Source organism: Seriola lalandi, unplaced genomic scaffold, assembly GCF_002814215.2.
Source record: "Seriola lalandi dorsalis isolate HSWRI2012SDOR001 ecotype SW California unplaced genomic scaffold, Sedor1 jcf7180002054930, whole genome shotgun sequence".
NCBI classification, from domain to species: domain Eukaryota; kingdom Metazoa; phylum Chordata; class Actinopteri; order Carangiformes; family Carangidae; genus Seriola; species Seriola lalandi.
This window is the reverse complement of record NW_019525482.1, coordinates 578,350-591,621: the sequence shown is the minus strand read 5'-3', so window position 1 is coordinate 591,621 and position 13,272 is coordinate 578,350. Positions and strand designations below refer to the sequence as shown.

Genomic DNA, 13,272 nt, shown 5'->3' with positions numbered 1-13,272 from the left:
GAAACACTTGCTTCACTCTCTGGTGAGACTGAATCAACTCCCACCGTCCCATCTTTGATATCGATTGGCTCATAAACTCGTCAGGCGGGATGCAGTGCGGCCAGAGTTTAATGGACAGGCTGGATCACGTCATTCCTGCCGGGGCCTCTGTGTTTCTGTGATAGTATAGCTCTCAGCCTGTGAGTAAGACGCCTCCTCCGGCGCGGCGGGCAGGTTTACGTGCCATATACAAGCGAGGGGTCGCAGCGGTGACAGAGATGCTGCTTGACAGGAACAGTTCCCCGTGAATCAGAGACACTGATGCTCCGATGTGTCATGATGGAAGAGAGGACACTGGAGCATAATGTGAAACAGTCTGGTGATAGTGTCGAGCTGAACTGAAAAATAACAATATTCTCATTTTTCTACAATCAACAAATGAAAACATGAAATCAGGTGCTGACCCTCTAAATGTCACAACCCTTAACCCTGCTGTTTACATAATTTTACATTTAAATGGTTTGTAACTTATTTATAATCACCAGGATCCACTCAGGAACAGAGTCAGAGATTATTTTATTATGTGAAATGTCAGAATAGGTCGTATCTCTGCTGTTAGATGAAGACGTGGACACAGGTCGGTCCAGACAAAGGTCAAAGTGCTTTACTGCCAAGTTTCATTTGCACTAAGCTGATGAATAACATTTTCTTTCAATCTTTTATCTAGTTTACTTTGAATCATGAAAACTTTACATTTGTTACAGCCGTAATACTTCATGTATTGTGTTTACCTTGTAGGTGTTTTCAGTCCTGTGAGAGAACCAGTGAACTTCATGTCTGATTTGACCTTCGTGGAGTTGATGTTACTGTTGTTCCACAGTGCAGAGCGAACTTTCCAAATCAGTGTAGACTTACTGTACGTTTGCATTACCACCAGACGACAGCGTAACGTAAAACAACAATAATCAATGCAGACATGATTTTGTCTGTGATGGATCACCGCTCTCTGTACGGATAAACGAGTGAAACTAGTGGCTGCAGGGAAAGTAAGAACGCACTCAAACATCTAAAAGACAACAGCATGGTTTGAGAAATGTCAGCAGTGATAGGATTTTTATTAAACGCTCTGAAATGTTGGAGACTGAGTTCCCTGATTGTGTGTGTTTTTCTAACACTGTGTGTCTTGCTTCTCCTCCACAGAAAGCATCAGGAAGATTATCGATAAATCATCTATAAAGTTTGTTCGTGGCATCAAGCTTGACACCAAAAATGGCAAAACAGAGGACAGGATACTGGTAAGCTTCCCGCCCGTCACAGTAACACGGGGCTGCTGCCGTAGACGAACACCTTAATCCTGCCACATAAGCAGCCTGATGCATGCATCATGTATGTAGAGTGTCTTTGATGCTAACTTCTGCTGCAGCGTTAATGGATCTCTGCCACTGTAGTGATATCCATGACAGCAGAGGCAGAAGCTCTCCATGATTTAACAGCGAGAGCGAACGTCTTGCTTTCTACTCTCACTCACTAACTGCCGCTTCTCCTCTGTGACTGCTGCTGTTGGCGGCCGGGATGGATGAATATTGGATAGACGGTATCTGTGGGAGCGGCTGTGGATTCCTGTGTGTGTCTGCACTGCGAGGCCCACTGTGGAGGGAGAGGGGAGCTGAGCGCAGCCTTTGATTCTGGGGTGCTTTCATCAGAGAATATGGGACAGAGATATAAAATCCCTATTTGTGTGAGTGAAGCGCAGCCAGCTATCTGGATAAAATCTGGGGTAATAAGCTCTTACTCTGTGGGCCAGACCTTAAACTGGACCCTGGATGGAGGCCAGTGTTTGCAGAGTGCAGTGGACGTGCACATGTGCAGACAGACACACACCTCATGTAGGACACATACAGGATACAGCAGGTTTTATAGACGAGTGCTCCTTTATGTGCAGCAGCAGCTGAACCACATCTGTATGAGAAAGATCTTATTAAAGCTCGATCCATCTGCAGTGAAGCTGGTGTAGTTTTTACACTGTTTAAAAGACTAGCGACTCCCGTTGCCCCTCCTGCAATCCCCCGTCGAGCCAATGAGCTTTCATCCCCGGCCGAGCGGTCTTCTTCGCCTTGGCAGAGCAGCCCTTCCACTCAATGGATGCGTTAATGATTCATCGTGTGGCAAGGACGGGTGGTTAGGAGATTTTGTGCATGTACAGCCTTTGATATCCGCACACTTTGATATGTCTATCTGCCAGAAATATCTTTCCAATAATCTCTTTCCAATCTGTGTCTCATTTACTGCTTCCTCTCAAAAAGCTGAACTGGGAAGCCGGAGTTCTCGCTCCCGCTGGGCGAGCACAGAAGACGGAAAAATAGATTGGAGTTTGATCAAACGCACTGGGCTGGCATTTTTGGGAAAGCAGAGCTTAAAAATGTGTTTGGGTTTTTTGTGAGGGATCAGGATCGGTGGGGGGGTGGGGGGTGGATGAGTTTTGCTCTGTCACTGCAGGTTACACCAACTTATCTCCACGATTTCTCACAGAGGCTTCCTTCAGCCGAAGTGTCAAACAAGAGAGGATTAGAGGACGTGTCCTGTCCCAGCACTGCTGCATAATTACACGCCACAATAAGCATGATGTGTGTGTGGCCTCTCTTTGATGTGGGATACTGCAACAAGTCTCTCTCTCTCTCTCTCTCTCTCTCTCTCTCTCTCTCTCTCTCTCTCTCTCTCTCTCTCTCTCCTGCTGCATCAGCATGATTTACTTTACTTTTACTCTAACACTTTCTTAACTAGCACCCTAACCTCAGCTCATCACCCTAATGTGATACAATCTGTTCTTTTTAATCATCTCCTCCACACGGCCTTTGATGTGAATCTCTCTCTCTCTCTCTCTCTCTCTCTCTCTCTCTCTCTCTCTACATCTCTCATGCACATTTTACATTTTGAGTGACTGCGTCTGAGACACCTCACTCTCTGTGTGGGTGTTGGAGGCTGTCTGTGTGTCGAGGCCGGTGTCAAGCTCCTCTCTCCAAAAAACACAACAGTAGATCGGGAGAGCTGTAATTTAATTACTGCTTTTCATTGGGGAGAGACACATGGAGGAAGAAAAGTAAGGGCGGGGTGGTTTGTCCACAGGGAGTGCTTTAGCAGGGCAATCAGAGAGAATGGAGTCAATGATTGGGAGCGACGGAGCAGAAGAGGAGAAGAAAAAGAGCAGAGGGCATTTCTCAGGGGCGACTGGAGAGCAGCAAAATGCCAAAGAATCACCTCTCCTTATTTGCTTTGATGGAGAGACGCTGACATTTTCTCTCCTTCTGTCAGTTCACGCTCACAAAGAAGAATCAGGGACAATGAGATTTATCTGACGGCCGCGCGGCTCAAGTGTTTCCACGCTGAGAGGAAGCGGGTACAGGCACGATCGCGTCTGATCGAGACGCACAAATAAGCTCTTGGTAGTTCTCTCAAATTTCCAGTCACGTCCAAACTCCTGTCAACTTTGTACTGCACAAAAAAAAATGATGCCACACATCCGAGACTGCAGACGGCGAGTTAGCCACAGTAACATGGTAAAAATGCTAAGTCGGCATCCTGACCCAGAGTGACCTGCAGCTCTGTCTCTGGAGCAGCTGCTGCCGCTTTAAAGGGTGAGAAAAATACACTTGTGTGAAGCTTCTTCCCTTTAAGTTCCATATTAAAAACCCGGAGAAATGCTGAACGACAAGAAATGATTTCCTGTTGAGCCCAAAGCTGCCACTGTATACCTCAAATTAAATGAATGAGCCGCTTTCATGTTCACCCGCAGCGGAAATAATGTCACGCTAATGAAAGTACAACTCTTATGTGTGAGAACGTGATTTAAAAACGTTTGCAACATGCCGTCATTTCTCAGCTCGCATGGCAGCACGTTCATCTGTTAATGTTAGACAAGTGTCTCTGACATCGAGGGCTTTTAGCCGGATCAATACATGAATATGGAACGGACTCCTTATTTTCCTTTCATCATTGCCATGGAAACTCCTGGGACTAGTTTCTCCTCACGGGGAGTGTGACTGTGCAGAGAACTTTAACACAGTCTTGGTTCAATTTGCTTTGTTCCCTTTTTCTTTCTTTTCTTTTTTTTTTCAGGTCCTCACAACATGGCGTCTCTATTTCCTGGCGACAAAGATTCCCGCCAAGGTTGGTCTACTTCTCTGCCTCCACTTAATGTACAGTGTGAAGCTTTTCTGTCACGACGTCGCCTGACATTTGTCGCCTGGTTCTCTCACAACAGGTCGAATCCACATTCAACTTCTTGGAGATTCGAGCTCTGAATTCACACCCTGAGCAGCAGGTGAGCTTTCACCTGAGCACTGAACTCTGCCGACACTGATTGATTGTCTGTACAGGTGTATAATGGAGTGGTTATATCACTCCAGCCTTTAAGGGATTTGGGATAAAGCTTTCAGACAGACAGACAGACAGACAGACAGACAGACAGACAGACAGACAGCCGTCTCTTATGAAGTCTTTCTCTTCTCTCGCTGATGATGATGGCAACGAGGAGAAGGTCATAAAAGGTGGAATGTTTTGAATATTTTTTCTTTTTGCTGAAAGATGCTCAGTCTGAGCTTTTTTCACAGAGCCTGGGAGGGTCTTTTAATATTCTCTTGCCTTAAATTTTAATGTTAGCCTTAGCCTGTGAGAATAAAGATAAGACTTTCCAATTAGAGGAACCTAACAACGCATGGCTTCAGGTGTAGCGATTGTCACGGGTTCTGCTTTTATGTCCACTGTTAGATTTTATGGCAGCGTAACCAAAATGTTACGGCTCGTAAAGCACAAGGCAGAACCCAGAACCTATGAGGTTCTTACAAGCTGAGCTTTCGGATACAGGTGGAACATTCAGTGTGTAACAGACAACAGCTTTTATTTTGTGCTGCAGGTCCTGAAGGTTTGCTTCTCAGATTGCAAAACACATGCTTGTTCCACGGCCCGAGTCTGGCCCATATACAGCCAGACTGTCAGATGCTGCTTCCACATCTGGATCAAAAAATCTATTCAGACAATTCAGATATTATTCAAGATTTAACCTTTAGGGCATTTTCTCCATTTCTACATTATCTCTTAAGTTCACCTTTTAAAGGGTTCTTGCATATAACATATAATATAGTCTATAATAATAATACAGTCTCAGCTCTCTCTGTCATGACGCCATGAGTCAAGAGATCATTCGGCCCAAATACTGAAATTCTTCAAATCTCTTGTGAAAACGAACCTTTACTGAAGCGGATGGATTGAAATGTTTTCACCAAAGTCTATAGCTTCATGAAGATAATGCAACATGTGAGTAAAATAGTAAATAAATGCCTAAATAAAGTTCCTTTTTGTAATATCGCTGAGTCGTAGTGTCGTTTTATCTCTACTTTAACCAGGTTTTAGAGGTTGTGAGTCACGTACAATCTCACAAGAATATATAAAGGAAAGAGTCGACAGATTTTAACAACATTTAAACCATATTTCTACTCTGTGTCATCATAAAGATTTGAATAGAAACATCCGTCGACCTCAGAGGGTTAAATTAGATCACACGGTCTTAAATTCTTTACGTTATTAAAGATTAAACAAATGAACGCAGGACTGTATTTTGAGATATGGTGTGAGGGAGGGTCTAAAGAAAATGTTAATGCTTCTTTAGAGTGCAGTAAGATTAAACCACCAGCGTCACTTACAGTCCATTGTTTGTGCAGGTCATCATCGACACTGACAAGTCCAGCTACTCCATGAGGTTTGAATCCCGCGAGCACCTCAATCATGTGGTCAGCCATATTAATTTCGCTCTGTCTCGCATATTCAACAACTCCATCTTTGCGTAAGTGTCTCACGTCTGTGCAGCGTCAGATTATCAGGCGCTTTAAAGCAGAATCCATAACGTATCTGTGTTTGTTTTATCTCTGCAGCCCGTCCATCAGTCACTCAGACAGTGACCTTTCTGAGGGGAGCAGGAAGTATTCGCCCAGCTCAGAGACTTCAGTGGAAACCCAGAGGGCTTGTGGTAAAAGAGGCCTTATCATCAAACATGGGAATTTACACACACACACACACACACACACAGGGTGTACGTGCACACCACTCAGCAGCCTCTAGAGGATGTTGGCTCACACACACCTCACAAATGGTCGTCCAGATGTTCTTTTTAAAGTCCTCTGTCGCACAAACAAAAGTATGATAATTTGGACGAATGTTTCTGTGTGCGCTTTCCTCTCTTTTCTCTCTCCTGTTATCGCTGAAGGAAGCAGCTGTTCGTATCATCTCACATTCTTTTTCATTCTCCCCCCCCCCGCCTCTCTTGTTTTCATCTCCCGCCTTCCTCTCTCTCTCAGGAGGCTTCTCAGAGACGTACGCCGCTCTGTGCGACTATAATGGCATCAGCTGCAAGGAGGAAGTGCAGTGGGTAAGAGCTGTGGGGCTGTGCCTGTGTCACTGTGAGTGTTACGTACAGCGCTGTGCACAAAATGATGGGGGGGTCATGCGCTGCGGCAAACAGGCTGATGAGTAATGTTGCTCCTAGGATGTGGACACCATCTATCATTCCCAGGACAACCGAGAGTTTAACCTGCTGGACTTCAGCCACCTGGAGAGCAGGTGAGGGGCCAAGAGCGAATCAAACGCCACCACCTGCAAAGAGCGTTCACCTCATTAACCTCATCGTTGTCCTTTCCAGGGATTTAGCTGTGATCGTCGCCTCGATGGCTTACAACACGTGGTTTACCAAGCTGTACTGCAAAGACCTGCGCATAGTACGTACAAACTCCTCCAGGTTTTACTTCCGGTGTCTGTCGAGGCTTTAAGAAGAAAACTGGTGAAGTTTCATTGCTTCCTTTTTCCTTCAGGGGTCAGAGGTCACGGAGCAGGTCCTGCATACGGTCAGCAAATCGTCCAGCCTGGAGGAGATCACTCTGGAGAACGCCGGGCTAAAATCGTAAGTTTTGACTCCTCTTAAAGGGCCAGTACGCCGATTTTACACTTAGAGAACGACTCAGTCTGTGAAGACAGTTGTATAATTTCCTCTGAGGCCCCTGAAGGGAACTTTCTAAAGTCTGAAAAATAAACCTGATGGTTTTCTGGTTAGCTTCAAAGATAAGGGGCATTGACCTGTGGGGGGGGGGCACTAACTGACACATTTGAGTTGTATTCTGGGAATTGTAAGATGCAGAGTTCTTGGAGCCGAGTCTTCTTGTAAATAAAGAAAAGTTATCTTTACGTTCAGTAACACACAGTCTGTTTCCTGGAGATCTAACAAATGTGTCAAGTGCATTTTCCTCCTGATAAAACATTTGCAAAGATGAAGAAGTATTTTAAATGCAGGATTGTTGTTAGTTGGTGCGTTGCTGCAGTATGTGACATGTCACCGCTGGCACATCTGTACATCGAGTCATCCACATGTGCACATGCACAAGATACACGAAACAGGGAGCCTTTAAAGTCAAATATCTCGGTCTCTGCTGCTTCCATCCTGAAATTCCTTCTTTTTTTTTTTTTTTATAGTGCAGTGCTAAATTAGCGCAGCGCCCCTTTAAATGAGCTGCAGTGATTCGTCAATTAGTCGATCTACAAAAAATGAACCAGCAACCATTTTTAAAATCGATTAATCACTGAATGAACATTTATTGGGGAGAATTAGCTGCTTTTCTTTGTCTTACCTTTTAATAAATTGGATATTTTTGGATTTTGGATTTTGGACTGTAAGTTGAACAAAAGCAGAGATTTGAACTTGCGATGTTCACTTTTCACTTGAATTAATCAGAACATTAATCAGCAGAATAGTTGGTGAAAGCTGTGAGTCGCAGCCCTGATGTGTTTGTCTGTTCGGACCCTCTTCACAGAGACTTCCCTCAGAAGATGTCCGCCGCTCTGTCAGAGAACCCTGCCTCCGTCATCCACTCGCTCAACTTGGCCCACAACTCACTGGACAACCAAGGTACGATCACACATCAGCTTCTGTCTCTGGTTCTCATTTACTGCAGCGGAGGTTCAGACTGAAGACATCACGTCTCGGGAGGCGCGATGTTTACTGACTCGTATTGGTTTCAATCTGAAGCTCCAAAGAGAGAACATAAACACGACCGAACATGGAATAGGTTTTCACATTTTCACCAGCAAGTCGAGGAAAGGCCACCAAACATCCAGAACTGGATGGTGGATGAAACAAAGCTGCTCCGCTTTAATGATAAAAGCTTCTTGTTTTAAAACATAGAGAAGGAATTTCAGTTTGAGAGTATAATTAGTTTTGGCCCATTCATGTGTATTGAAGGCTTCGTCCTCTCATAACGACCAACGACGGTGAAGGACAGATCTGGTTTTATGTCTTTCTTAACCCTCTGAGGTGGACGGATGTTTCTATTAAAATCTTTGTGATAACTAAGCATATAAATATAGTTTAAATGTTGTTAGAATCTGTCGACTCTCCACTTTCCTTTATATATTCTTGTGAGATCGTACGCGACTCACAGCCTCTAAAACCTGGTTAAAGTAGAGACAAGACGACACTACGACTCAGCGATGATACAAAATTATATTTTTTATGCATTTATCTACTATTTTACTCACATGTTGCACTATCTTTATGAACTTACAGACTTTGGTGAAAACATTTCAATCCATCCACATCAGTAAAGGTTCGTTTTCACAAGAGATTTGGAGAATTTCAAAATCCAGGCTTCAATTTTTCAGCATTTGGGCCGAATGATCTCTTGACTCATGGCGTCACGACAGAGAGAGCTGAGACTGTTCTGAGAGCTGTGACATAAAACACTTGTATGTATGATGTTATATGCAAGAACCCTTTAAAAGGTGAACTTAAGAAATAATGTAGAAATTAAGAAAATGCCCTCAGAGCTCTAAAGGTTAAGTATCCTAGAAAACTATCAACACTTGAGGCAAGTAATCACAACATGAATGTGTGACCTTGGATCGTCTCTCTTTTCAACCGTCATGTGGCGCGTCAGCGTTTAACTCAGCAGCCCACGCTTCTCTCAGATGAGTAACTGTCGAAGTAAAGGCTTCGGTAGAACAGGGTGAATGAAAAAGATCATGCAAACACAGACTCCACAGAACACATGTGTTTTTCTTCCTCTGCTGCAGGTGTGTCCAACTTAATACAGCAGGTGTGTCGCCTCAGCAAGGGACTTCGTCTGCTCAACCTCTCCAAGACCTCGCTCACCTCCAAAGGTTTGGGCCCTTTATTCCCCTCTCGGTAGTTTGCAGCAGGATTTCCCACAATGCAAAGCAGTAATTCTCCAGAATCATGTGTGAATGGGTTAAAACTCCAGCTGATTGAGCTCAGCTTGTAAAATACTGCAGGTTAGAGAATGTAAAACCTGCAGAGCTCCAGCTGATTCTCAGCTGTGTTTCATATTCTTGGCCCTGCTACGACTCCATATTGACTCACGGCGTCTTGTGGCGGCCTGAGGGCAGCACGCCTCCTGCTCCTGTCTCGTCTTCCCCTGCACTCAGTGGAGAATTTGAATATTAGATTGAAGCAGGCAGATACTATACGCTGCCTCCCGCTACATCCACTGATACCTGCTGCTGCTGCAGATGTGTATGAATAATGTAATGACACAAAATGCTTTGAGTGTTCGCTCTCTTTTAATATTGTACAACTTCCTCCTCCATCATGTCTCTCTGTCTCTCTTTCTTTTCCTTTTATCCATCTGCACCCCCACCCTCTCTCTCTCTCTCTCTCTCTCTCTCTCTCTCTCTCTCTGTTCAGGAGTGGTGTCTCTCTCTCAGGCTCTGTGCTCCAGCGACGAGTACTCCAACTCTCTCCTGCACCTGGACCTGAGCAAGAACCCGGGGGTCCTCTCGGGGGAGGATGCCTCGGTCAGAGAGCACAACCCATCTGGAAATAAAAACACACTCGGTTCCATTTTTACCGCACTTTTCCACCTGAATAAGATGTTTCCCTCCCTCTCTCTCTCTCTCTCTCTCTCTCTCTCTCTCTCTATCTCTGTTTGCAGAACTTGTATCTCTTCTTGTCTCAGCCCAACTGCCTGGTCCATTTGGATCTGTCCGGCACAGATTGCTCCGTGGACTCGGTGAGTGTTTTAATGGCTCGGGATGATGGAGTGTTTACGTGCAACGTTCTGTCTGAACAATCCTCAGCCCAGTTTAACCGTTTCCACCCTGTGTCTCATGCAGCTATTTGGGGCTCTTCTGAGGGGGTGTTGCGCTGATCTCTCCTTTCTGAATCTTTCCAAAAATTCCTTCTCCCACAGGTTAGTCATGTCTTTAAGATTGCCTGAACAATAATTGCTGTGGCAAATCCAAATCTGGGACGATATCATCCTTATTTCACCTTAAAGGCCTCCTCCACTCCCTCTTTTTCCTCGCTCATTATCTCCATCTCTTTGCTTAATGGGAAATCAGAAATGAGCTTTGTGGGAATCACTGGAACATTGTGTTTGCTCTCTGTGGGTGTGTCTCCTGCTGTTTAAAACCAGAAGTCTCAGCGCTGTCTGCATAGATAAGACACATGAATATTTAAGCAGAGCTATCTATCATTTGACCCCGCTCGCTCCCCGCTCTCACACCAAAGCAATATTCACTTCATTCCTCATCCTGTGTCAGTGACTCTGCGCTCAGCGCTGCACTTGTGTTTACCCGGCATGTCAACAATGTTCGGCTCTCACACCTACGTCTCTTTCATCTCTCTGCTTTTTTTCTTTCTTTAATTCAACAGGAAAGTGAAGGACACGCTGCCGATGTTTCGTCAGTTCTTCAGCTCGGCCTTCAGCCTCACTCACGTCAGCCTGGCCTCTATGAAGCTGCCCCCTGATGTTCTGAGGTACTCGCCATGTCGCTTCTCATTCTCTATCGAAACCTGCTCCCTTTTATCTGAACTCCAATGCAATAAAGGCTCAGACTACTTTAATTACAGCTATCCTCCTCAGCTGAGTCGACAAAGTGATCACCGCCTCCTCCTCCTCCTCCTCCTCCTCCTCCTCGTCTCGTCTCTGACACTCACCTCCTCTTCTTTCTGTCCACAGGGCTCTCCTGGCAGGGTTGACCTCCAACCCTCATATCAATGACCTTCATCTGGACATCAGTGGTTGTGAGGTAAGAGTTCATCTGTTTATCTGTCCTCATCGTTAACCTTTAGAGCTCTGAGGGCATTTTCTAGATTTCTACATTATTTCTAAAGTTCACCTTTTAAAGGTTCTGGAATATAAGATCAGAACAGTGTCAGCTCTCTCTGTCGTGACGCCTCTTTCTGTCGTAGAGCAGAGAGATCATTCAGCACAAATGCTGAAAAATTGAAGCCTGGATTTTGAAATTCTTCAAATCTCTTGTGAAAACGAACCTTTACTGATGTGGATGGATTGTTTTGGTGTTTGAAATGTGTTCACCAAATAAAGATAGTGAATCACTGAGTCGTAGTGTCGTCTTGTCACTGGCTGTGAGTCACGTGTAGAAATAGCTAAGTGTTTGCTAACATGTGAGCGATATCAGCTTGATGCTCCAAGTGTCAAAAATATTCAGTGTAAAAGTAGAAACAATATAAAAATACTCAATTTCAAACTGTAGAATTCAATAATGTTATAACACGGGAATGTTATTAAAGTACCTACTATGCAGTTAGATTGGCCCCTGTCAGACTTATATTATATAGTGTTGGATTATTATTATAGCATTTTAATGTTGAAGTTGAGTTTTAAGTTGGGCAATAATGTAATATATTTTATTATCACACGATCTGTATTTAAAATATTAAACAGAAACAGCAGCTGACAAATAAAGTAGAAAATACATGAATTTCCTCTGAAATGTAACGAAGTGCAAAACTTGCACTTGAGTGAATGTGCTTCGTTAAGTTTCCCCCTGATGACTGGAGGCCGCTCAGTTCAACAGAAACACATGTTGAAACTAGTAATTCTTTTTAATTCACACGTTTGGTTCAAAGTTGCTCATTTCACTGAGTGGGTCGATTGTGTGCAGAAACAGCTCCTCCAGATTTTTAAGTATATGTAAGTGCTTATTTAATAAGTGGCAGCGAGTGTTTCCCGACCGCTGAGCAGAGCTGCTGCAGAACATGAGCAAAGCAAACCTCTCTGTTCAACAGGCCCTCAGACTGCAGACTGCTCGCAGAGACATAAAAAAAGGCATCAATAAATTTGCCTCAGTCTGGAGAAATAGAACTAATCCCCAAAGACCGAACCTAAATTGACTCTGATTCATGTCTGTGCACATGATAGTTTTCCCTCCCTCTCTCTCTCTCTCTCTCTCTCTCTCTAGCTAAGGTCTGCAGGAGCTGCTGTAATCCAGGAACTCTTCCCCAGAGTCTCCTCCATCGCCACTCTGGATATCTCAGACAACGGTACGATGGCGCTGCAGCACATCTCTCTGTGACCTTGACTTTTAGTCCTCAGGCATGTGAGGTTTGAGTGGGCTGTTAATGGAAGTCATGTTGAGCTTTGTGTATATATATATATATATATATGTGTGTGTGTGTGTGTGTTGACAGGTCTGGATGCAGACTTGCTCACAGTGCTGCCAGCCCTCTCCAGACACCCCTCCCTCAGACACCTTCATCTGGGCAAGAACTTCAACATCAAAAACAGGTGCAGCTGCTGCTCTGTCTCATTTTACTGCACTTTTGTGTGTCTGTGTGTGTGTGTGTGTGTGTGTGTGTGTGTGTGTGTGTGTGTGTGTATTGCGTTTGCACCGCATGTGCCGGCTTCAATGTACGTGTCAGTGATTTTTCATAAGCGGGCAGACAGCTCGCCAGCAGCAGGAAATGACTCGTGCCGGCTCATGTAGCCTCGTCTCTGTGTTTGTCTCTGCGGTTTGTGTCTGCAGGGTTCTGGATGAGGTCCTGCAGAAGCTGGTCCAAATCATACAGGAGGAGGAATGTGTGAGTGATCATGCGGGAAAAGTCTGCACTCATAAAAACACACTGTAAAATGCAAATTGTGCAAAGTGTGCTTCGTAACAAATCATCCAAATAATGAAAGAATATATTCTGCCAGGGGAAAGAAAAACTCTTCCACTTTATATTTATATTTCACTGCAGATGTATCAGTGTTTTACTGTTTGTGTTGCCCTTGTGGGTTTAGTGTCTGTATCAGTACACACACATATTGTAAATAATTCATACATACAGCATGTGGAGTCATGTAGGCGAGCGGCCTCATCGCTCTGAAGTAAATTTCACCACTGCACTTCATCATCTTCTCTCTCATCGCTCAGTTTGTTTCTCGGCCTCATTTATTTCTAAAAACGCCCCGAGACAAACTGAGACACTGAAGACACACGTGCCCCTTTCAT

The 13,272-nt window shown here is 44.5% G+C and overlaps 1 protein-coding gene across 1 annotated transcript in view; it reads left to right on the top strand.

Moving 5' to 3' along the window:
* The window catches only part of LOC111644365 (capping protein, Arp2/3 and myosin-I linker protein 3-like), a 32,440-nt gene that overhangs the window by 1,704 nt on the left and 17,464 nt on the right, over nt 1–13,272 (top strand). Inside the window, exons 2-20 of the mRNA XM_087170148.1 lie at nt 1,180–1,274; nt 4,093–4,143; nt 4,238–4,297; nt 5,694–5,815; nt 5,904–5,998; nt 6,327–6,397; nt 6,515–6,588; nt 6,668–6,743; nt 6,837–6,925; nt 7,830–7,924; nt 9,088–9,174; nt 9,719–9,828; nt 9,966–10,043; nt 10,147–10,223; nt 10,688–10,792; nt 10,995–11,064; nt 12,241–12,322; nt 12,470–12,566; nt 12,805–12,859. Coding sequence (XP_087026274.1) covers nt 1,180–1,274; nt 4,093–4,143; nt 4,238–4,297; nt 5,694–5,815; nt 5,904–5,998; nt 6,327–6,397; nt 6,515–6,588; nt 6,668–6,743; nt 6,837–6,925; nt 7,830–7,924; nt 9,088–9,174; nt 9,719–9,828; nt 9,966–10,043; nt 10,147–10,223; nt 10,688–10,792; nt 10,995–11,064; nt 12,241–12,322; nt 12,470–12,566; nt 12,805–12,859 — 1,589 coding nt within the window. The remainder of the gene's footprint in view (nt 1–1,179; nt 1,275–4,092; nt 4,144–4,237; nt 4,298–5,693; nt 5,816–5,903; nt 5,999–6,326; nt 6,398–6,514; nt 6,589–6,667; nt 6,744–6,836; nt 6,926–7,829; nt 7,925–9,087; nt 9,175–9,718; nt 9,829–9,965; nt 10,044–10,146; nt 10,224–10,687; nt 10,793–10,994; nt 11,065–12,240; nt 12,323–12,469; nt 12,567–12,804; nt 12,860–13,272) is intronic.